This window comes from Anomalospiza imberbis, chromosome 3, assembly GCF_031753505.1.
Source record: "Anomalospiza imberbis isolate Cuckoo-Finch-1a 21T00152 chromosome 3, ASM3175350v1, whole genome shotgun sequence".
Taxonomy (NCBI): domain Eukaryota; kingdom Metazoa; phylum Chordata; class Aves; order Passeriformes; family Viduidae; genus Anomalospiza; species Anomalospiza imberbis.
Genome location: NC_089683.1, coordinates 24,961,106 through 24,987,158, shown reverse-complemented (window position 1 = coordinate 24,987,158; position 26,053 = coordinate 24,961,106). Strand labels below are relative to the sequence as shown.

At 37.5% G+C, this 26,053-nt stretch overlaps 1 protein-coding gene across 1 annotated transcript in view; it reads left to right on the top strand.

Moving 5' to 3' along the window:
- Positions 1–26,053, top strand: part of BMP5 (bone morphogenetic protein 5) — a 57,028-nt gene that overhangs the window by 14,346 nt on the left and 16,629 nt on the right. Inside the window, exons 2-3 of the mRNA XM_068183680.1 lie at positions 10,277–10,469; positions 16,245–16,393. Coding sequence (XP_068039781.1) covers positions 10,277–10,469; positions 16,245–16,393 — 342 coding nt within the window. The remainder of the gene's footprint in view (positions 1–10,276; positions 10,470–16,244; positions 16,394–26,053) is intronic.

Genomic DNA, 26,053 nt, shown 5'->3' with positions numbered 1-26,053 from the left:
CTCCCATTTTCTTCCAGTGTAATGTCTGCGAGGGCCTGCCCCTGCTGTGCTTCTGGCCCCGTTGCTCTGTTTCTCAGCACCACTGCTTAGGCTCCCCTAGGTGGGTCCTTGGTGTTGGAAAACAGCAAGAGTGTGCAGGACAAACCTGCAAAATAAGGGCCAACAGATTATAAAAGATGAAGCTTGGTCTCTTTACATTTTTAATTGTAAGGTGATGACTTAGTAGAGTGATTAGCCCAGTAGACCTTTGTGCAACCAAAGTATAAATCAGAGGACTTCTGATTTTATTTGAGCCAAGCTGACATAATAACTACGTGCACGGCCTGTGAGCAGCTATTTTTTGCAACTGTATTTAATATCCTGTCTATAATATAGTATAGCAAAATTTTTTGATTTCTTATATGTAAAGAAACCTTTTACTGCCTAAATGAGATGCTCTTGAGGGCTTCCTTTCTTATCCTTGTTACAGCTTGACTGTTTTTATGGAACATTTGGTCAGTGTTAATGGGTATGGGTAATATTAAAATACTCAGATGTGAGCACGGAGTAAGCAGAAAATATTGCCTATCCAGTCATTTCCAGTTTAGAGTTCAGACACAACTTCCATGGAAGCATTTCCAACAAATTCCACAGCAGAAAATAGATGGAGTTTATCAGACAACTTGCATGAATGCTAAATGGTAGAGTGACATGCCACCTCTGGCTGGAAGTGAGCAGAGGGTTAACATGAGCAGAAACTAAGGAGATGTGAGAAGATAGAGTGCACTTTAATGTTTAGCTTTTCCTCCCCTGCCAGTTGCCCTATGATGATATATGCCCTTTCACCCTCCTCAGAAGTTATGTTCCATCTGTATACTTTTACAGTGTCAAAACAGTTATAACTTACACCTATTTTCTGACCATTGGATCCCAGAGGTATAACTTTTGTTTCTATTCAGTTGCAGCTGAACCCAAGAGGGATCTTTTTTTCTGTCATTTGTTAACCTTGAGGTTGTGTTGATCTGACATCCTGACTTTCACACACAGTCAGAAACCTGGCAATAATTGTTAGTTTTCTTTGTGATGATCTGTGATTATAGAAAAACAGACTTAAATGTGAGAAAAAATGGAAGTCTATTGACAGGCGGTATCAAAATTTACTGGATTTGCCAAAGGTGAGGCAAAATAGCCATCATTGAAAACAGCAGGCAAAATTAGCAACATGAGGCTTGGTGGTGTAAGGATTAGCTCATTTATCTATGCATTAGCTCAGAGCTATGTAATAGAGGGATCTTTGATGAGTTCTTTTTTTCCAAGTAAAGACTTATTTATCACTGATGAAACTGAACGCAATCAGAAATCTAGTAGATTTAGATTAACATGTGTATTTGTGATTGGAGTGCCTTTGTAATATGGTATGTCTTAAAACAACAAAGGTCCTTACTTTTTAAAGATTAAATAGCACATATGTGGAGTTGTATCTTTTGTTGTGCTTCGTGCTACAGCTGAGCAACTGGAGTGAAAGATTTGCATTTGTCAGGTTGAAAGATACAGGGCATTATACTGTCAAAACCATCAGAAAAAGGAGACTTTGAGGAATCATGCTGCCAATTATCTTTTATGCTAGGATTGTGATAGTACCCAAACTTAGACTCTCAAAGTTCTGTTCACTTCTAAAACTCAGTCTCTTTGTCTGGTCCCTTCTCCTCTTGTTTTGGCCAGGTTCAAGGCAGCATAAGAAAAGCAGGGTGTTGCTTTCCCACTTATTTTGTATCAACAACTGAAAGCCTTCCAGCATTTAATTATCATTGGACCAGCTGCAGTGCAGCACTTGTTTTGACTTGTTGAGCAAGTGCATTTGACTTGGAAGAAGAGTAAATTGAATGAATAACACATGTTTAGCAATGAAAATTTAAACAAAACATTGGCTATTAAATGAAGACCAGCAATTTCATTAAAACTTCTGCTTCACTCCATATTTTAATGTAGAGTAACAAGAAGGTATCATGGGTAATCTTACAGTGTCCAGATCACCTGGGAGATTGGTGTGTGAGAAAGCCAAGCCCAGTTATGCCTCTTTGATTGAGGCATTTCTTTAGGTATCTGCTTATAAATGTTGCTGGCAGGAACTGTTACGTGGTTTCTGGGAACTCTTTCCTTCTCATGGTGAATGCTGGAAGTTTTTAACTATTAACTGAGTTCTAATTCTTAAAATAATTCATGAAAAAAAAAAAAGAAACTTACCCTTTTACATATTCACTTATATTGTAGCATGGGTACATAACTTTGATTATTTACCTGGGTACTGTCTATCACTTACTAAAGTGATAACATTGCATGCACATTTTGAGGGGATTATAAAGTAGAAATCACATAATTTGAAAGTCCACCTTAATAATATTTTAGTCTTTACACTATTTGGAGTTTCTGAAATGTGTGTTTTGTTAATTGGCAAGGATCTATGAGATCTTATTGACTACAATAACAACATGAAGAAATGAACGTTTTAATAATAGAACAGCACTCTCAAAAGATGTAATACTAAGTGCTTGATTAAAATACATTAATACATTCTTTTTTCTTTTTTTAAAAAGTATGGGACATTGAAATGCATTTCTTTGAGGGTTAAAGAAAGAAAACCAGTAAGTGAAATATTTGCTTCGAAAAAAGACAGGCAAATGGTTTTTGTTGGTTTGATTTTTTATTATGCTTTCTCTTTTCCTTCTTGCTTTATATTGCTATTGTTGAAGGTTTTTTCATTGACTTTATTTTGATTTGAATTACTATGAAATTTATACAGTTCAGTAAGTCTGTTCAATTCTAGAAGGGATATTTAACTACTAAAAACTTGTATTCAATAAGTATTTAATTTATTAAAACTGTCACTAACTGCGCAGTATTTTATCAAACAATTTTCAAACTGCCTCTAATTTTGGTAAACAAAATAGGAAAATGTTGCTCATTGATGTCAGTAGCTGACCTGAAAATAAAGGATTTAGTGAAAATAACTCTAAATTTACAGCAGTGTATCTAGCTTCTGCACATGACTGGTGAAACTTTATTCTTTGTGTTTTGCAAATAAAGTTTCATGTGAAAGTAATTTACATTATTATTTCAAAACCACATCTGTAAATATATAATTGCTTTAAATACACAATAATAAATGCAGAGAAACTCAAATAAAAAGTACTGCAATAAATCAGTTTTTAAGAAACAGAACTGTTGCAGTGAAAAAAAAAAAATTCTCCAGACTTGCCCTTTCTAATTAAGCAAAATCCCCACTGATAAAGGAAACAGCTTTGCTCCAGTTGGAAGGGGATCTGAATGTAGATTAAGTTTCTGACAATGACTTTCATGTCTAAGATAGGGTATGTGTGGAATGTAATTTTGGGGACTCCTATTTTCAACCTCTGCCTACATTTTTTACATAGAATCATTTATATTGAGAAAGGCCTTTAAGATCATTGACTCCAAGTATTAAACATTCACTGACAAGTAATTCTCATTTTCTCTCTGCATAACCTCATGCATCCTTGTAGTCCTTCTGATTTTCTGCCCCTTCTTCCAAAGTGCATAAACTCCCATTTTTTTTCTGATTTCCAGCCAAAGCTCTTTGTTCAGGCAAGCTGCTCCTCTTCCCCATTGGCTGGTCTTTTGGCACATGGGGACAGCCTGCTCCTGGTCTTTCAGATCTTTCTCGTAAAGGATGTCCATCCTTCCTGGACTCCTTTGTCCTTCAGGTCTGCCTGCCAAGGGACTCTGCTGTCCAACCTGCTAAACAGGCAAAAGTTTGCCCTCAGGAAGTTCAGAGGAGCAGTTCTGCTGGCTCACTACCTTACTTCTTCAAGAATTGAAAACTCCATTAAAAGTCCATAATTCTGTGTTTGCTGTGCCCAAGAGGCCTCCAACTATCACATCACTCACCACTGATTCTCTGTTCACTAGCAGCATGTCCACCTTCCCTGCTGAATCCCTCACCAGTTGTGTCAGGGAGTTGTGTTCCACACATTCCAGGAACCTCCCAGATGGTTTTCTCTCTGCTGTGTTGTATTTCCAGCAGATATCTGGTAAGTGGAAATCCCCCATGAGAACAAGGGCTGGCGACTGGGAGACTTCTCCCACCTGCTTGTAGAACATTCCATTTCCCTCTCCATCCTGTCTGGATGGTCTATAACAGACTCCTACCAGGATATCTGCCATTTGCCTTCCCTCTGATTCTTACCTATAAACACTCAACCCAGTGTTGAGGGCTACCTCACTGCCTCTCCTTCCTTGCCTATCCCTCCTCAAGAGTTTATAGCTATCTTTAGCAGCCCTTCAGTTGTGCAAGCCATCCCATCACGTTTCTGAGGTGACAACTACTTCATCCTAAATGGAAGACATGCAGTAGGGAAGTTTTGTACTTAAAACACTCAGCTGAATGATTATGGTAATGTAAATGGTAAATGTCTAATGTCCAAAAATAAAAAGAAGTCAGATGTGGGAACAAAAACCCATTAAATTCTCATTTTGGCCCTCAAGTCCTGCATTTCTTTTGTGGAATGGCTCAGGATGTCCCATTGCTGGGCGACTGGCATCCTGGCAGGTAGGATACAGTCATTGAAATCAGCTGATAAGGATTGAACTGTCCTTTGAGCAAGGACTATCCACTGGAGCTGCAGTGGACCAAAGGGGAAATGTAAATAAACTCCTTTGTTCTGTTTACTCACTGGTCCAAGACAGCTGACCCTTAACAACAGAATTGTCTCTCCACTGACCGTACTGGGCGGCCATCTCCGGGGTCCAAAGCAATGCTTTGAGGACAGGTGACTGTTTTTTTCTATTTCAGTGTCTAACTCACAATAGATTCCCTGAGTTCAGATCAGGAAACTTACCATTCTAAGAAGCAGATTAACCTAGTAAAGCAGTAGTGCTTAGAGAAGTAGAATCACAGTGTGCTGCTTTTTTGGTTTTAAATCACCACTTTGGGAAATTATTTTTCTTCATTCTTGGATTTTAAAAGTCCACCTGATTTAAAACCTTTTCTAGAAGAATCCTCATTGACCTTTGAATCCTCATTCAAAGGCCAATGAGCAGAATGAAATGGCTGCCACTTACTTCAGTATTAACTAGATTTTACATTTTGAGGACTGCCAGGGTGAAAAAATGAAAGATATGCTTTCCCAGATAAAGTGATTTTCTAAAGTTGACACTCATTTTTTACAAGCCAAAAAAGCTACAAAGCTTAAAAAATATCAAAATATATATTTTAGAATCTGTAATCTGGTCTCTCTTCAACTGAGAATGACATTCTGATTATAGCCTTATGGCCTTAGGCTAGTAGAATGTCCTTAACTTCTCTCAGATGCACTTCATTAAAATATTTACACCTAGCATAGCTGTTTTATTTTGTGGGTTTTCTTTAACTCTGTATGCTGCTCTAGAGTCACTTTTCACCTTTCCACACACCCTACAAAACATTTGTTGCCTTAATTTATGAAAGGTGAGTCACTCTAAACAGTCTCATCTCTGATACTGGAATTTGAATGAGAGAGAGAAGAGCAAGAATGGGGTAGCAGCTATTTGATGTCTGTCTTTTCACAGTAGCACAATAGCTAATTCCTAGGGCCTCTGACCTTTCAGTGTCCTGTAACAGAGTACTTGCATTAATCTGTTGCTTATCTGTCACCTACCACATTTGATATTTCCAGTCTCTGCTTTCAATTATCAGTCATTAGAGGCAGCACTGAGTAATTTCAGGAGAAAATGCCTGGAACCTTTGACCTGTTTTGGTCAGATAACCACAAGTGTTCACTGTAGATAAACTATCATTTCATTATATTCAAGATGTAAATGAGTGTCGTTTGTAGTGTATCAGCTTACTGTAAACTTTATCACCTTGGAGTGATTAAAACTGACTGGTTTACTTAGTACTTATACAAAGAATTTAGAGTCAAACAGTGAAATTCAGTGAGATTAGTGTAAATGATACTTCATAGTTTCACAGGTCTGTAAGACTCCATTTTGCCTTGGAACATATATTTAGTAGTTAAAAAGAGACATTAATTTCACTGTTGTGAAGCCCGTTGGCATCCTGGGATGTTATACTGTAAAATCAGCTTATTATAACGTGTCTTTCAGCATATCTTTGGTTTGTTACCCATTTGCCAAAGCAGCTTTCACTTTGCCTACTTGTCATAGCCACACACCAGCATCCTCAGGAAAAGCACATATCAGTGTGGAGCTAATCACTAATGAAAGAGCACATCTAATAATCCCTCATGTACAATGACCTAAACTCATTGCTAGCAGTTTTTATATTTTTTAGCTGAGTCAACATAATCAGATATTTATAGCTGAATTTCTAAAATACTGATTACTTGTTATACATCTATATAAGTGCTTTTGGTGTTTTTTAGGGTTTTTTTTTTGCCCATAAAATAGCTTAGTTAATGAAAATCAGTGCATATTTTATTTTGGTGTAAAAGAAGGCCTCTTTTCCAAAATACCTTTTTTCCTATAAATTAGACTTTTTTCTTCCTAGAGTTGGACTTAGTGTTAATACAGGGTGAATGTTTCATCAGTTTGCCACATGGGTGGAAAATATCATTCTTTCCCATCTTACACACAGGTGTTTGTGATATTCCCCTGAGCCATGATTTGTCTGATGTAACTCTAGTGCTGCATATATTAATTTCAGTTGGTATAAAAATACCATTTGAAAAGCCAGTGCTAGGAATCCTGACCAGTGAGAGCAAAGGAAGACTTTTTTTTTTTTTTAATCAGCATTTCCCCTAATATTCTACTTATTTTTTTCTTAGAAAAATTCTATTCCTCCAATGATTAAAAAAAAATACTTAATGATTTTCTGGTCAAGTGGTTTTTAGATGCTGTGATTTGTCCCACAGAAATGCATTTTGGCAGATGTACTGGGCAGGGCTGGAATGACATGAGAACATCCTGAAAGGACCGAATACTTGAAAATCTTGACCTGTGTTTTTCAGGCTGCCAGTGTTGAAATGCTCTTACCTGTGAAATAAAAATATTTGAGAAATGGTGCCTCCCTGCACTTCATGTTTTATCAGCAGGACAAAGGACCTGTCAGATACCCTACTGAGCATTCACAGTCTTGCCTCATGAGGCATTTATTAGATGCAGAAGGGACCAAGAATTGTGTATTATTTTCAGCAATAAAATATTCAATATCATTAAATAACATTTACTGTTTTTAACTTGGCTACCATTCTAACCATTGGTCATTATTGTAACATCACCAACACTGCTTTTTCACAGTCTGCTATATAACGCAAGATTTTAAGTTCTCTACATTTGTATGCCAATTTTTTTTTGTTTTGTTTTTTGGTTTTTTGTGTTTTTTTTTTTTTTTTGTTGCTTTATACATTGGCTGAAATAAATTTGCAGATAGACATTCTGGATTCACTGCAGAATGGGACCTACTTGGACTCGGGGTGTTTTTGCAGTGTTGTTCAGTGCCTGTTTCCTACAGCCCTTCACTTCTGCAGACTGTTGCCACTCTGAAATCCTGGTCTGCCTGTAAATATTGTCTCGAACCAAAGAAATTTTGAACTTGTGTCCCTTTCAGATGACAATGCTGCATCTTCCTTGGGTATATACGTGGAAACACAGATAAGTCATATCTGTGTGAGTTGTAACAATTAATTTGAGGCCCACCAGAAAGTGGCTGTCAGTATTCTTTCAGCAGTTGTGAGTGATCCTGAGAGATCCCCGCTGATACTATTAGGGGTATTGTGGAGGCTTCTGTCCAAACTATAGCATATAGGGAGACAACTACTGTTTCTAAACTGATGCTACTAATTAGAAAGCACTTGGTAGAAACTAGGCAAAAGGAAGCTTCAAACCCAAATAAAAATCAATCAGTCCTGGAGTAGTGGCATTTAAGCCTTTTATTCAGTGTCTAATTATTCAGTATTTACTCACAGTGAGTAGTGCTTAGTTTCCCATGCATGCTGGTAAATACTTGTTGAAAAAATACTATCCAGAGACAGCAGAAAGGCTTGCACTATATTAAGTCTGTGTTAAATATAAATATAGTTCTCATTTCAGGATTATTGACATATCTGTTCCATGACAGTTTTGAAATGCTCAGTTATAACCTCAGAAGCTTGGAGCAGACTCTTTGTACTAGAAAAATCCCTCCCGGCTCAGTGCTTTTGCATATGCTAATCTCTGCCAAGCTCCTCTGAAATGAAAGGCTTTACATGGGTATTTAAAAAAAAAAAAGCAAACAACTCTCAAACCTTAAGTCAGATCTCTGTATATATCTCATGGTTTAGAACTGGGCAGTGGAGCTGCTAAATAGACTGTATCCTGTTTCTCTTCAGTAGCAGCCCATTCATCTTCAGGTACAGAGCAGCCAGTTTACATGCTTCTGCTGCTTTTCTGCTTTACTTTTTCTACACAGTGTTCGATGGCAAACCCATCTAAGCTAAATATGCACTTGAGCCAAGTAAACCTCACAGTTAGCAGACAATTTTCCTTTTGTCAGCCAGGAGAAAGTTCATTTTCACTGAAGATAAAGTGTTCTTATAGCATATATATTTTATTTTTGGTGGTTGTTAAGGCAATACAGGCTTGTGTGTAAAAAAAAAAAAAGCTAATGAAAGCAAGGAGAGTTTACATTTTGGAAAAGGTGACAGGGAAGTATACTGTAAAGAACTAGTTACATGACCACAGGTGACTTAACTAGTAACTACTGTTCTGAAAATAGTATTAAATGCTTTTTGTTCAATAGCTCCCACTTTAATATGTCCATAACTATACCCTTATATGGCAAGCCCAAAATGATTTTTTTTACCTTTTAGTGCATTTCTATTTTGTAAGACAACATATACATTATAATGATACAGATATGTAGGTTTATATATATAATTATATAATTATATGTATATACATGAAAACACATACACATTATGTATGTAGAAAAAATTGTTTGGGAGGGATGGATACATGAGCATGTAAGTGTAAATACTGTAATAATTTCCACATTATTTATACATGTAGCTTTTAGTAATGCAAATGGGTGCTTTTTCAGAACAGACATTGTTCCTCCCTCAGATCTGAGGACTAAAATGCAATAAGAAAGCTGAGGTTACAGGAGAGAGTATTTAGGGAAGCTGAGTGCAGCCGTAAATGTTTAGTTGGTTATCTAAACCAAATCCCAACTCTGCGTTTTAGACTTTGTCCACCATCAGATAAGCAAAGCACGTATGTCAAGAGGCAGGTAGAACTTTTCCAGAAGAGAGAAATTCTGTCTTCCACGGAGCACAGCTTATTCATAGGTCAATGCTACGTTGTACTCTGTGGAAGTGGAAACCATGGATCATTTTCCTGTCCACACCCTTAAAATCTGAAGTATTAATCCCATAAGGCGATCATCAGCCAGTACTATGGCCTGTAGCTTCTGCTGTCACATCAAAACATATATTCCATTGCAAAAGTTGCTCCTAACTCAGAATCAGAACTGTAGCAGACAATGGAAATAGACCCAAACCAGTTATAAAGTAAAATCCTCTGGTTTGTTCCTCTTAAAATTCTGTAGAAACCTCAATTAGGCAAAGAGGCTTTTGTTTTTATTTTAAATTGTGGCAATGTTAGAAGCAGTGGAAGCTGCACCTGCCCACCAAGAACAGGTTTGAGGGGATTTCTCAAGCCAGAATTGTACATCCTATGCTGCTGGGGTGCCAGAACCACTTGGCCCTGACTCACAGTTTCTTTCTTCTGACCACTGGAAAGATGACGTGCATGCCATTAGAGTACAACTTGTGTTAATTTATATGACTTAACTGCTTCTTAACTATATAGTTGTTGCAGTGCACTTTAGTACCACTTTTATTATGTTAAACGGAAATGAGCTGCATTCCTCTCATCAGCCTGGTTATTAGAAGCAATTAGTGTTTTCCAAAGTCATCTATAGGTTTGACATTGCTATTGCTGTGCTTATGGCTACACTGAAGTCCTAAATCCTTTCACAGCTTTTAGTTTGTCCATATTTCTAGTTACTTTACATGCCCCGTTTCAGCTTTTTTTGATATTCTTTCCACTCCAGCTTCTGGAATTTATATAAAAGCCATGGAGGTTTTTTTCCTTTTGAACTGTAGATACTGGGCTGGTGGAATTTCCTTTAACTGGAAGTATGTCTGGGCTTGTGGTTTTGTTATTTGCACAGTTTTATATTGTCATGTTTGTTAACCCCCAAGCAGAGGGAATGATCCATTAATCATGGGAAATGGGCATTTGTTTCATGTCTTTAATTTACATTCAATTCTTTTTCTCACAGTTGAAAGAGACAAGGACTTCTCCCACCACCGAAGGCACTACAAAGAATTCCGCTTTGACCTTACTCAGATCCCTCACGGAGAGGCAGTGACAGCCGCCGAGTTCCGGATATACAAAGATCGGAGCAACAGCCGCTTTGAGAATGAAACCATTCAGATTAGCATATACCAGATCATCAAGGAGTATCCCAACAGGTATCCCAATCCTGGCATGGATCATCACGTGTTGAGTACCATCCCATTTGTCTGTCTTAAGCAGGGAGGCACTAATAGATCATAAGCGTACACCTGACAAGGTATTGTTGCTACCACCATGGCTTGTGCAGTATTAATTCTTAGGCCATAACAGCAAGCACTGAACAAGAATAAAACTTACGTTAAATGTAATTTATTCCAGGTTTATGTCCAAGTTCACCAAATAATCTGCCCATGCACAGCATGGGTGAGGGTTCATGTTCTCAGCGAGCAAATGGTGGAGTCTTGTGCACAGTCTAAGTGTCTAGATTTGGGACATGCACCATTTGCTGACACTGAGGTACTACAAGCCAAGATTCACTTAGTTCCTTAGAGGCAGAAAGATTGTCTGACTTTGATTACTTTTGAAGAAGCATGACTTTTTTACTTGTGTTTGACAATTCTGCAGAAGATAATTAAAAGATAAACTCATGCATTAACTTTAAGATGACATGTACATAACACATGCTGCTCACCGTAACTGAAAACTAAAACAAATCATAGAATCATCTAGGTTGGAAAATATCTTCGGGATCGAGTCCAACCATAAACCTAACACTGCCAAATCCACCAATAAACCATGTCTCTAAGTGCCACATATGAGGTTGCACATGAGAAAATCCCTGAATTTGAGTTTGCAGAGCTCTGTGTATGACATGTTTCCAAGAGTCTACAAGATCTCAGTAATGAGAGATTTCAACAGGCAAAATAGCTAAGTACCTGAAAATTATGATTGAAAACTAGTATGAATTCCAAGATGCTTGTGAAAAAGCTACGTAGACCCAAAAAAATGGGGATTGAAATTAAATTTATGCCTTTTCTCAGAAAAGAGGGGAAAATAAGTTCTGTTTTAAGATAAATGAAAACTCTCCTTCATCTTGGAACTGATTCCTATCCCAGGAAGGTTTGGCAAAACCAAATAAAATGTCAGCTTAAACTTGCAGAGTATTCTGGAGGAAATAAAAGCCCCATCACAAGTTAGCTTGAAGGCTGGGCCAGAATTCAAATCTCTTTTCTGCCCACAGAACCTTGAGCTTGTACCCTCCAGATCATATCTCTGAACATCAAGTTATAAAATATTTCTGGCTATAAACAGGAATTCATTTTATACCAATGGAATCAACTGGAGGGAAAGCACTCATCTTTACAAAATACCTTTTGCTTTCTTAGTAAATTTGGGGATGAAGAAAACAGTGTGGGGTTTGTTTTTTTTACCTCTGTCTTCAGCTTCCCAAAAATTCCTTTGAAAAAGGTTCTAAAAGAAACTTTTTGGAGGAAGGAATGAAGCAGGAAGGAACAAAACACATCTTTTTAAAGAGCACAGGTCAAGGCTGAGGTGATGAAAGCTTTTCACCTGAGAACTCAGATTTTTTAATGAACTAATGGGAAAAGTTAGTTGTTCTAATACTTCTGCTCTTTTCTTTTTAAGTTTTTGAATATTTTCACACTTGGTGGTTTGTATGCTATTTTATAGAAAGGAAAACTGTTTGCCACTCACATGAAAATCACAGTTAATATTATCTGACTTGTTCAAATGGCAACTGCCTCTGTAGAGGCATTAAGTAATGCTTTTGATTTCTTTCAATGCATAAACAGAAATTTGTATTTCTGTTTTTTATATATTTTCATTTACAATTGTAAAGACCCATGTCCTCTAATGGAAGCATGTTTCTGAAAAGAGGAACAGGCAATGACACGCCATGCATTTGATTTCACCAGTGTAACTACAGAAGCTTCAGATCTAGACCAAGTATTTCTCTCCTATTGTTGATTTTGACAGTTTCTATTAATATATAGGGATATTATAGGCAACTGCCTCAGTGGAACAGGATGGGAGAAGACCACAAGCTCTTCACTGTTCAAATTAGAAACAAGAACATTTTTACACAAGCCCCTTGCTGTCTCCAGGCAGAAGAGACCCCAAGACAAGCTCCCAGGATTTTTTTTTTTTTTCAACAAAGCCACACCTTTTGCTTTTGGGCCCAGACTTCACTTGAGATTTTCTTGACTTTGTCACCTCAGGTTTGTTATACATATGTACATTAGGTTTCAGGGGCATAATATTTAGAAGCCACAACTACAGAATAGGAAAAGGAGAAAACTTTGAAGATGGGGAGGCACTGGAACATGTTGCCCACATAAGTTGTGAATGCCACATTCCTGGAATCTTTCAGGGCCAGGCTGGACGGGGCTTTGAGCCAAGGTTCTAGTGTAAGGTGTCCCTGCCCATAGCATGCAGCTGGGACTTGATGATCTTTGAGGTCCCTTCCAGCCCAAAGCATTCTCTGATTCTATGATTCTGTAATAGCCCACAGTTCTTACTAGGGACATTCCACAGCAAAACTGCTCCTCCACCCTTCTTTGCTTTGATCAGGAAACACAGGTGTCTGACAGGACTCTGCAATCCCACACACAGTCCTGCTGTGATTTTAGGCAAGGAGCGCCCAGGGTTCAGGGTTTCCAAGTTGCATACTAAGGATTGTGCTGTAGTCTCAGGCATTTTTCTGTCTCTATGCCAGCATGGCTACTGAAGTGTGTGTGTTTAATTCCCCTGGAGTTTGCTGAAGTTCCAGTCTTTGGGATTGAATTTTTTCATTTGGTCTAAGGAAATGTACAGCATAGCCCATAGCAGGCTGACTTCCTATGGAGCCCCACCATCGACTCCTACCTGGGTCTTTTCTCAAGACAAAAGTAAATATTGTCCAATGTGCCAAATCTTTGTTCATGATTTGGTGGCAGGTAGCCACTGATTCAAGTAAACTCTGAGGCCTCTTCCCACATTAGGGAATGCTCAAGTGGCAGTAAGATACAAAAGCAAGTTTCCAGAATGAGGCTAGAGGTAAAACAGCATTATTGGCATGGCCTATTACACTGTAATGATTATTTGATCTGATCAAGGACTGTTCTGGGTTTCAAGGAACATGTAGATAGTTTGTTCTACCTTTACTTCCTTAAGGGTCTCAGGAGATGTGGAGCTTCTTAGATGTTCTGCCTTCGGCCTCTTTGCTGAAATTCTTGACTGTGGTAGCATTTCTCCTTTAGAAAACTGATCACTGGGGAGCAGACTGAAATCACTAAACTTAAACAGCCTCTGTAAAGGTAAAGCAAATCAACTGCATTCTGCCTGAATGTATTCACTGTTACATTTCGGGCTATTTACGACATAATGCCTTGGGTTTTATTATGTGTTGTGGGCTATATTTTAAATATAAATACTTTTTAAAATTCAGCCAAAATTTGCAGCTGTTTTTAATTTTAAGTGTGATTGCATAGAATAAAGGAGAATTTTGAAATTAAAAATGTCACAAAATACAACGAGAAGTTTGAATGAATGACATGAGCTCATGGGGGGAACCCTGATCCCAGAGCTCCTGCTGCCTTCTTAGCAGTTAAGTTTTTACCCTGTATCTGTATAATTTGTGGAAGAAGTTGCTAATTTCTCTGAATTTTTTCCCCTGAGTTTTACAGACTTTGAATTTCGGTAGTAACATGCTGTTATGCGGCCTTAATTATTAGTATTGGTCCAGATACATTTTGTCCATTCTTCTATGTGTTCTCAAGAATCAGTTCTGGTTTTCTCTAGGCAATCCAAACTCATTTTTGTTTCATTTGCTGAGTTAATGAATAAGAGCAATCTGTCTCTTTTAAGTTTATTACCTTAGCCAGATCGCTGTACTTGCAGGGAGACAGAAAAGTAATTGACGTATCAATACCAAAGACACTTTAGTTTGAGTTTTTGCTGCAGTACAAAGTAATAAAGTCACATTGAGGAAAAAATTTTCCCTCATAGGAATTTCTGGACTGGACCATTAGTAGTGCCTTATTCTGATTTGGCATGGGAAACATTGTGACTTTTGAGAACATTTAGTATCAGGCCTGGATTTGGAATGGAAATACTCTATATAAGAAAGCAATTATGTGTTCTAGGAGGAGAAAAGACAAGTGTGGAATTATATCACCGTGGTATTGTAGTATTTTATATTCCAAACACTTTTACAGTTTTCTATTAAATCTACTGAGTGATGCAAAAGTATTTCTAAATAAACATCTGAAAGACTATTGCAGTCGGAATTAAACTTTTCAGGTTTAAAGTTCTGATAAAACTGCTTATTAGAGAAAAAAAAGTTGACATTTAAGACTCCAGAGAGTACTATTCATGAGCTTGTGGTACGTTGTTAATTTGTTCAGTGCTAGCATAGCAGGTCAGGCTCTTTTGAATTGTAAGATTTTCTTCATGTTAACTCCAGAGGGGGAATGTAGATTTTCTCCTTGTGTGGCCATTAGCACAGTTCTACTAGAATGGAAGCGATAAGAGCCCAGCAAAAGATTATCCTTTAACAGAAGAAAAAAAAGGCAACTCAGAAAAAAGCCCTTTCAATACCTTTTTTTTTTAATTACTTTCCTTTATAATTTCTGAGCTCTTTAACCTGATTTTGCAGATATATCTCACATGTAAGTAAACATAAACTTGTCATAGTTCACTTGGTCTTATTTTCTTAATTATTTAGCAACCACAGTTTCAAAAGGTGCACTTTATGCTTTTTTCATTATCAGACCGTCTAGGTGCATTTACTGTGTTTAGATAAGACCGGAACTTTCTAAGGTGTCATTGTGATTAAGCACTGTAAGAATACAGTGACAAGACACTAGCAATTTTAAATCTACTTTTTCACACAAAGCCTGTTCTGTCTTTCCTCTTTAAGCATGTATTCATTCTGTCTGTAAGGCAACAGTACAATTCCCAGATCTATGTGAGCCAAGTCTGCCTTTAGCTGACTTGTACAGTAAAAAATTAGAATAAAACATTTTTCATGTAACTTACTGTTTTGACTACTATTTATGGCATAAAAAATAGGCTTCTATAATGATAGATTTAGGTTTAAAAGGTTAAATGGTGAAAACAGTTTTTAATAATGCATGCTGCTTTGTAGACGCATGTAAAATGAAACTGATGAGAGTTAAATATCTTGGGTTTAGTCTGGTCATTGTAGTAAATTATTTGTAATACAGATGATGATCTGGAACCAATTGTGTCATGAGATATGTGGAAACAGAACAAATAAATGATCCATGCTAAAAATTTAGTAACACAATTATACTAACTCCCATGAGCAGCCCTTCTGAATTACTGGAAGTTTTCATGGGAACAAATTTGAAAATATACCAGGGAACTGAGGGTTAAAATGTTGAATAGATATGTAATTTCTGCTTTGATATAGAGACTTATTTTCTAAACATCTGTAGTAATAGGAAAGGGTCTGAACTGCCATCTATTCATGTTTTGTCATAGGATACAGCTGCTGTCATATGTTATTAACAACAGATCTTTTTAGCAATGCTATGCCTTTCAATTTTAGTTGAAATTGGGATGTGATTTTGACTTTTTTTGTCTTTTATGCTAAATGTTTATAAAATTTAATCTTCCTGAGACATTCTAATGTTGAAAGATGAATTTTTTATACACAGTCTCAATTTTGTTTTTTGTGCAGCTATATCAGGAAGTTGTATTTTTCAGATTTTCCAGAGCTATCATTTTTACATGCTGAAACTCATTTCAGAAAGGCCTTTGAGGGGAAATACCTGTATTATACTTAACAATGACTTCTACAGCACATGCTGTACTATTATTAGTACAGGATTATTAATTTGGACTCCAAGAAGTTATTGCCAGCAAGAAAATTAGGGACAAAGCTAATAATATTTGAATGCCTTAACTCTCTATTTTCATTAACTTAGGGATGCAGACTTGTTCCTGTTAGACACAAGAAAGGCTCAAGCTTCTGATGTGGGCTGGTTTGTCTTCGACATTACTGTGACCAGCAATCACTGGGTTATTAATCCACAGAACAACCTGGGCTTGCAACTCTGCGCTGAAACTGGGGATGGTAAGATCCAAACTATAGATCATAAAGCCATGTGTGCTCTTGTCTTGCTAGGACTTTTCTCTTGATGGATGTTTTTTAACTTGACTGGATGACAATTCACTGAGAGTTTATAAGCAAATAATACCAATCTTATCCTGCTGTTAATGTGGTCTGCAAATTTTCTATTATTTTCAATTCTGTAGAATATTGCAGTTATATATTAACTGAATTAAGTGAAACTGGGTTCAGGATAAGAGCTCCTACATACAAAATTAAGATCCATTTTAATGTTCTACGACTGATGATTACATTCAGGAAAATCAAACAGATTTGCAGAACTTCTTGGGCTGAAGCATGGAGAAAGCTATAAAATAAACCTCAGGGCCATTCAGAAGGTATAGCAGCTGTCGATACTGTTGATGTTGAAGAAAGGTTAACAATAGGATAATGTGGTATTTGGTTTTCTTTAATTTGAAAAAAAAATTATGATTTTTTTTACCTTGAAATGGGTTAAAAATTTGAAAATCTGAAAATTTTCATTAGCAGAAAATTAGAAGAAAACACTATCAAAACTAAAGTTTTGAGCTGTGGGGGTTTTAGTACAAATTTACTGGGCTACTGCATTATTCATAGTTATGATCTTCATTAAATTTGAAAATGCATCTCAGCAAAACAATATTTTTAGAAGAGATGTTCTTTACTTAGACTTCTTTAGAAACTAATAAAAAGAGACTTATATACTGTTTTTTCTGTGATGGTTCACTTAATCCATACCACTTTACAAGCAAACTCAGATTTAACTCTTTTTGTCAAAAAGCTTTTTATGTCAGAGGTCAAGGGATCTATGATGCCAGTTAATCTAAACCTTAGCTGACATAATGTTAATGAGTAGCAGAAGAAACCCTGGTGTAAGGATTAATATTTTTTTCTTCTTTGTTCTGGATACGTTTTCTCATTGGTTTTGATCTAAATTTTCCCTCAGGCTCAGCTGGGCTGTGAACAAAGCGTCTCATACTTTTTCAGCAAGTGCCCTGGCTACTGGAGAGTTATGCAAAAACTGTCCTTTAGGCATGATGCTTAAGAGGAGAGCTGGCAGGCTTGCACCGAAGCTCATGGCCATTTCACCTAATGTTACCTTACAGTCAGAGTACAGCCAGTGGACAAGGGGGGCACCAATGCAAGGCAGACCACGTTGCTGCCTTCACCCACCATTCAAAGGCACGACTCCTGAGCCTGGGCTGCATGGGGAGTAGGTCTCTTAGGCAGTCTGGTTTAGTGAGGCCATTTTAAAGCTCTTACAATTCTGGGGAGGTGACACCTCCATCAGGAATCCAAATTAGGTGGGCTGGCTTCTGGCCAGCTTTCCTACTCTAGAATAAACTCCATCCTTGACTTTTTTTTTTTTTTTTTTTCCAGGAGATTTGAACACAGAAATTGTTGAAAATTAAATATCCATGAAAAGCATTCATTAAGAAACCCTGCAACCAGCAATTTGTTGGTTCTAGCCTCAAAATTACATCCGTTTGGTAAACTACAGGAAAGTTTGTATGGGTAAAAGGAAACCTTTAGGTTAATACACTGAAGAAATTGTGAAAGAATAGCTCATGTAAATATTTCCCCTGTCCTACTCCCAAGATCGGAAAGGTGATAGATAATTTTCTATTTTAAATTCAACCGCCACAAACAACTTTACATTTTGCACCTTACTTATTTGACTTATGAAGGAATTTACCTTTTCCTTTACTTTCTATTCCCTTTTTCACTTTATCCGTACAAGGAGTCCACTTCTAGGGACTAAAGTTTTCAAAACGATAGGATAGACCTGTGCTACAACACTTCAGCTTAGCACAAGCAAAATCATCCTTTCATGCTCTTACAATTTTGCTCTTAAGGCTTTGATTATTTTTATTGGGTTGCTGTTACTTCTGGAAGCTATTATAAACACCAGCAGTTGAATGACACGTTTGTGTACATATGGAACATGAATTTTTATACCACTCAGTATGTAGCGGACTCGGTTCGTAACCCAGAGAACCCCACCCACCTTTCCTCCAACCAGTTCTCTGTGAGAGCTCAGGGACTGGTTCAAATAAACTGAAAAACCTTCCCTTGGCTCGAGTGAACTTCAGGCCATGCAGGTCTGAAGCACATTTCTTCATGCCTCCAGCTGTCAGCCGAGTTTACAGGAGGCATAGTACTTCTGTCCCCATAACTGGAGAGATGTTTATGATAAGACCTGATCCATTAGCATTTCTATTGCAACAGATCATTAAACTAAATGGGATTCTGTTAAGTAAGAGGATCCCTGATTGAGTTATTCCAGTGCTACACTGGGGTCCTGGATAATCAAGTCTGTAAATACATACTAATTTTTAGATTTATTCATACAGCCAATGTGGGGCACCAACAGTTGCTGATACTGCAGGGTGCTACTATATTGTTATCAGTACCATTAAAAGTAATCTTTCTTACAGTTATCTATCAGAGACATTTTTGGCAATTACTTGTGTGGATATATTTCTTTTCATCCCTGAAGATGGTGCACAAATAATGATTTCTACATAAGGAATAAAAAAAAATGTAACTAATATAACAGTGTGGAAAAAAAAATCTTTGGAAAAATGTCTGGTTATTCTAATTCATATTTTACCCCCTTTGAAAATCCTGAAAAAAGTACAAAAAGCCACATGACACTGGAATGTGTTTTATTTTTTCTTTAGGACAGTATTTGGTATTATACGTCTCATTTTAGTATGAAATGTAGACTTTTTCTCTTAATGGGACATTTTATTTTGAACAGTAAGAATAAAGGTTTGCATGACACATATGGAAGCTGTCAACATATAATGCACTCTTTCCCTGGGGCTGTGGTAAATTAAGGATCAGGTTTTTTTGATTCTCTTTTTTAATGTATCCTCAACATTCTGCAGCATCCCCTTTTGGCTGATTCCCTACTTCTGACACCAAAACTTTCTGTCATGATTCAAATGAGAGGTGATCTTTTTCACGCTGATGGACGCATGGGTGTTGGATGAATTGCAGCATAAAATCAATACAGATGCACAAACAATTTGAAAAGCTCCATGCAACTTTTTCCTGTATATATTCCACATGTCTCTTAAGACTCAGATCTTGTTCTAGTAAATCAGCACCTTTGTATTAACTTTTAGCAGTTTTATAAGTGCACATTAGCAATGATCTGAGCATCACTATTGCTGAAGTGGTATAAACAGCTATAAGATTAATGCTTTTTCTATCTTTGTCATTGCTGAGGAGAACCTAGAGTTGTTTACAGAGAATGGGAGAGGGAGGTAACATGCAATGTGATTGGTGGTGATCCACAGAATAAAACGGATTCCAAATACACAGCTCTCAGCACAACATCCTGAATAGCCCCACAGTTATATAGTTCTGTGCCTTTTATTAGATTACTGCAGCTCTCACTTATTTTTCACCTACCAGCACACCAGAGGGAAAGAAACTGGTGTCTACTTTGAAAAAACAAAGATTAAGATTTCTGTTACCACATAGTCCCATAGAAGGTTTCTTTGGGCTTTCCTGCTTTTTGAGGTGGGCAGGCAGCAGGAACCCTCAGCTCCCTGACTCTGACTATTACGTCAAGTATTTTTTTTCCTCAGAGGAAAAGCAAACTTGAAAAAAAAAATAGGCTCAATTGAAGCTTGTGGAAGGCTAATTTCCCCTTCAGCATGAATTTGGGTATGCTCTGATGTGTGTCCCCTGGAAGGGTGTTTGGTTCTTAACCCTACAAGCTGCATGAAGGATTGGTGAAGTTCTTCTCCAGAGATGTTGGGGAAGAAACTAAAAACCACAGTCTCTATCTTTTACCCTCTCTTCCTTTTAGCCTGGATCTTCCAAGGTCCCTTTCTCCACCTAAGCCTTCAGAAAGGCAACTTTCTTGGTGTGGCATGGAGTGGCTGGTTTGCTTTCAAGCCATGACAACCTGTGGCAGCACGCTGGCCTTTTCATGTACTTGGCTGTATATTTGATGTTGTTTTGGCCTCACCATTAACACACTAAATATAATGAATTTATCCCACAGCTGCCCCTAGACCACCTTGGCACCTCGCTTACATGACCATGGTAGCTATCAAGTACTCTGGGGGATGCTGCTGGGTTGTTACCTTTAAACCTCTTGATGGATCTGGTATTTACAAGACAAAGTATGAGGAGCAATGTCACCTTCATTACTGTCCTTATAGTGGGGGAACTTAGGAAATATGTATTTATATTGATATACATATATATGGACTTTGGCAGGCAATAGCTCTGACTAAATTCTGGGCCATCTGGAAGCCATATAGCCATGTTAGCACAGCACTGAACCCGAGCTAATACATCCTGCCCCTCAGCAGGTTTTATTAGCTTGGGCTCAAGCACTGCCTAAGTACAGCTACATTCATTTCTGGTTCAGAGCTGACTTTGGCCAAAATTGCGCTAGTTTTAAATTAAACATGCTCAGGAATACACTACGGTGTGAAACAAGCTGGAGGGATGAGTCTCTCAGTCTCCAAAACAGGGTGATCCCATGGCAGCTGTCCCCATGGTAAAGGTCCCAGTGCTGCAGTGCTGCCTTGAGGTTCTGTTGATTCTGTGGTGGAGCTGGCACACTGCCACCAAGAGCACACTGCCACCCTGAGCAGAGCGGATGATCCAGTTCCAGCACCCTGATTTGCTGAGATGGGTGAAACCACTGTTTCCACCTGGGTCACAAACATGGTCGGCATTGTGTTGGCTTGTAGCAAGCGACCACACCCTTTGTTAGTAAGGGCACGCTCACTTTAAGCAGAATGGCCAAGAAGGGGGCTGAAACGGGCTCCCACCCCTTCTCCTAACACCGCTGGTGCATACTGGTCCTTGCTGTACAGCTGTGCAAATCACCCCACACCCGGCTCCCCAGACAGATGAAGGAAACAGCTGCTTCTCAACACCATTCGTTTAGAGATAATGACATTTGTGTTCCATTCCATACAGAAAGCTTTTATCCATTTTATTCTTTGGTGGATGACCAATTAATCTAATCTCTCCTTGTTTTATTGTCTTCCTGAACACATTTTTAAATGGTGCAGAAAAGCCCCAGGACTCCCACAAGCCACTCACAGTTTAAGTGCATTAACTTGGAAGGATAAATCAAGTACTTACAGACCATTTTTGTGTATAATTACATCTGATTTTTTGTGTAAGCATATATGGTGCTGCCATATTATACAGCATATCAGAGTTCCTTATGTGTTCCCAAGTGCTTTATTCAAGAACTTTATGAATACCAAAATTAACACAAAAAGAAACCCAAAATTCCTTCAAATGAACGGGGTAAAAGCAACTAAATGTAAGATTTGGCAAACAAAAGATGAATCTAGTCTTGACTAAATCTGTGAAGCCTAGGAAAGGCAGAGCAGAGCATCCAAGACCACCCGTTTGTCAGAATTCCTTAAAGCCTCCATGGAGAAGAAGAGTTAATAAAACACATAAAGCACGTGTCAAAAGCATATTTTATGTTGTTATAGATAAATGTGTCCACCAAAGGAAAAGTTTGAGCAACAGTTTATGTAGATAATACTACAGAGAGTAAAAATACTTTAGAGCTGGAGTGTTGAGGATGTGTTATATATGGACCATCACATTGGTGTTACTAGCTTTTTTCTTTTCTTTTTAAAAAATAAGCTCAGGTAGCCAAACTCCACTTCAATTCTTTTGTTTCAAGTCCCATTGCTCTCAAGAGTGCTGTTGGGGCATGAGAAACCATGAAAATTTCTCTCTAATTTTGAAAAATACTGTGTGGGCTTTCATAGTTAGAGCCTATGGGCAGTTTTTTGCTCAAATATTAAATGTTATTGGACCTTGGATGCGCAGAATATTTCTTCAAAAGGCCTTTCCTCATTTCAGATGTCACTTCCCAAAAGAAGGAAACCATAGGTGTGGCATTGGAATTTTTTTTTCAGCAAACTGCGTTGAAATGAATTCGCAGAATCACTAAATTTTTCATTTCTAAGTACAAATATGTAAAATTATTACCAAAATAACTACTGTGTCCTAGCAGTAGTGGTTAATCTGTAAAATGTGTTTTGTGAATTCTTGAACACTTTTGAAAGTAAATAAGTTCTTGTTTTTCATAACAAAATGAGTGGTTTGGTGCAGGCTAATGACTCAGGACAAAATAATGGATTTTGGAATTACTCATTGTGCTGTGTTGCCAGTGTAAATCTGGCTAGGATGCATAATGACTGAAAGCTCTTGCAAAATAAGTGTCTGATCAATATTTTACTTAAAATATATACTGTCTGAGGAGATAAAGCCAAGGCACAGATCTTACTGTCATTGGCATCCACACTGGCAGTCTCAGAAAAAGTCAGCTTTCTGAATGTTATGAAAAACAAGGATGTGTCTCCAGGTCAAGACTGCAAGACAGATTATTATTGAAATCTTGAAGGGCTCTTGCATTACCATTTGGAGCAGCTGGAGGGGAAATGAGCTTTTAAGATGGAACTCGATGAGTTCACAAAAAGAATTGTATGATATGACTGCGTGTGACAGCACTGAAGCAGACAGAGTGACACAGCAAATTGCTCTGCAGTTATCAACCCAAGTGCAGTTCCTATTTTGTGGGTGTAAAAACAAAAAACACAAAATTGTCAGGATTGTTGAGATAGGACCTTTTTGTAAGCTGAACTTCACAGTTATTTTTGCAGCAACAATTTCTTTATTATTAGGGGAGAGAATGTGAAAAGGCAAATAATATTCATTCAGTTCAGTCACTCAAACCCAAACTTCCATGCAAGCTTTTAAGCAAACTGCTAAGGGCACTTTACTATCGAATAGTATAAAAGCCAAAAAGAAGTTTAAATGCCAAGTCAAACAAATACATCTTGCCAAAGACTCAGAATCCTATGAATAAGGACTAAGGAGTTCAGCAAATTTGAAACATAATGCTTTAAATAAGTCTTAGCCTCCAAATATACTTTCCAGTATGTAGAGGAGATAATTAATCGTCAGAGCAGTTTTGAGAAGTGCATGCCATAATGTGAAGAATACAAGGGCTCTGGACTATCACTGCACAGAGTAAATCCACCTATTGTGTTTTTTGGGGTTTTTCCTAGGTGTAGGGGCAATTGCAGTGTCTAAGTTCACTAGAGCAGGCACTAGCGGACCTGCACTTTCTTCTTTTCTTCTGAAATCTGAAAAAAATCTTTGAAATCCTCAGAATTAAAGATTTGATGGAAAGACAGAATGGAGCCCATTTTTCAGAATGCTTGACAACATTGTTCAGAGATGGTCAAGAGAAGCAGAAAGACAAGCTGTTTTGGTTTTACGAGTTTCATCTGGCTGAAGCTCCGGGTGTAGTTAAGCAGGTCAGCCTGAGTCATTCAGCTGACTTTAGAAAGTACTGCTTTAATGCCACAGTATGGAACAACTGCATGCCCAAGAGACCTGGTTTTTCAGTTGTCATTGAAGCCAAGAGTTTTCTAAATGTTTACAAGAAATGATAGATTAAAACCACTTACAAAAATGAATGGTACAAGGGGAAATTCAGGATAGAGCAAAATTTTTTTAATGCATTCTGAAATTGACACTACAAACAAAAATAAGGACTACCTAACAAGACCATGGCACACACAATGGAGCTACTGCTGTGGCAGAAAGCTTGATGCTTTTCAGAGGCAGAATGCTTTGAAATACCTCCTGTTCAAGAAGGGGCAATGCTTTTCAGACTGAAGGCAAATATCCCCCATAAACACAATGTTTTTCTTTTTTTCTTTTTTTTTTCCTCTTTTTTTTTTTTTAATAAACTATAATAGAAGTCCTGTAAATGCAAACTTTCTTTTGGAAAAAAACAACCTAAAATGGAGACAACATATGCAATTTGAATTTCTAAACCAAACAGTTCAGAGATCCTCCTCAGAAGAAATATAGCGTCTCAAGGGCAGTGTATATTTTGATTGCTTCATCTTCTGAAAGTTGCAGTTAAGCTAAGGTACATGATAAACTGAGAGAGAAAAGTTTTACGATGTACCCACAGAAGTCAATAAAAGTTTTCGTCTGCACAAGAAGCAGATCCAGTGAATATACCATTCATGAATTGAACAAATGAATCCTAAAATCTCACGCTGGCTGCTTAGAAGATCAAGCACATAAAGGAATATAGTCACATAAGCTGTTTCTCTGTGTAAAAAGGCTGTGGGTTACAGGATTAATTTTTTACAGTATATCTCTATACCCTGGATAACCAAGTAAGCCTTAACTTGTGGAATCTTAATAGCCATCTCATTGCTGAAGTCTAAAGGAAACCCAGAGGGAACTTAATAATATTAAAAGTTATTTTAAAGGGAGTTCACATTGGTTTGAAGGATATTTTGCTTCGCACACAATATCCACCATTGTAAATTCAGGGAACCTAAATTTAAATTCAGAAAAGCTTCACACACCTTTACAGTTCTCAATATATAAATCTAATAGTATTCTCAATATGTCCACCAGTAAAGCATTAATATTTTACAGATAAAATTAAAATTCTGAAACTCACTGGAATGAAAAGTAAAGAAAAATAGTAAAAATATTCCCTCTAGAAATGAAGGGAAATGTGGAACTTTGTGGTGAGAAGCTAGCTTGTCCATGTTGTTATGAATAGAGAATAGCGTGTACAGTTTTTCATATCTGACTTGCAACTGAAGATTGGAACATATAGGAATTAATGTTACTGAATTATTTAATAGTAACTCAAACACATGAAAAGAAGAATTAAAGAAACACAAGACTAAAAAAGCATTTAAAATGAAATCAGAAGCTTCAACAAATATATTTTTCCATTGCAGTCAAAAAAGTAATTATCAAAATTGTTCAGAATATGTTGCCAATTACTCTGCTCCATAACTGCTAACTTTCTCAGTTCTTCTCTTGCCTTTGCTGGTCTCTCTGTCACTGGAAACATCTTAAACCAATTTAAAGTGCTACACCTGAATAAACATGTTGTAAAAGTGTTTATGTATTGAAGTGGGTCAGTTCAAGGTATGGTATTTGGCTGGAACTTCTAATTTCTCTTTTTACTGCAAAAGGGCTGCCAGAAGGAGGAAGTCTGAGCTGAATTAATACATTTGTTACAGTGGAAGTAGAATGGAAACTACTTTAACCACAAATCAAACTGCCTCTTTCATTTACGCCAGTGATAGAGTTTTTTTAAGAAATATAGACTCTGGCATGCAGCCACTGTGAGTTTGTGTTTGAAAAGGAAGCCTATATGCTTATTTCTATAATGTTTACTCCTATACTTGTTTTCAAGCTCTTTTTCAGGGTGATTGAGTTAACAGCATTACACATTTGTGAGGCAGATGCTCCTTCGTTGTCCACGTAACAAATTTTCCAGCGGGTTTAGAAGAATCCTGAGGCGTCCTGGTGCCGCCCGGCGCGCGGTGCCAGCGCCCATACCCTCCCGTTTAAAGGACCTCTGTGTCCCCACCCTGCACAGCTGCACAGCTTCACATGACACTGTCTCATTTTCTGACGGTTGAAGGGCTCTGCATAATACACGTACGCACAAAAGTGTTTATGCTGCCAAAATAAATTCTGTTAAGAGTGAGGGTTTATTTGCTAAAATGTCACTGATGCAGTTTCAGTGACTTGTTTTGCTTTCCTTTCTTTCAGTGAGGTTTAGACCACATAATATAGTGA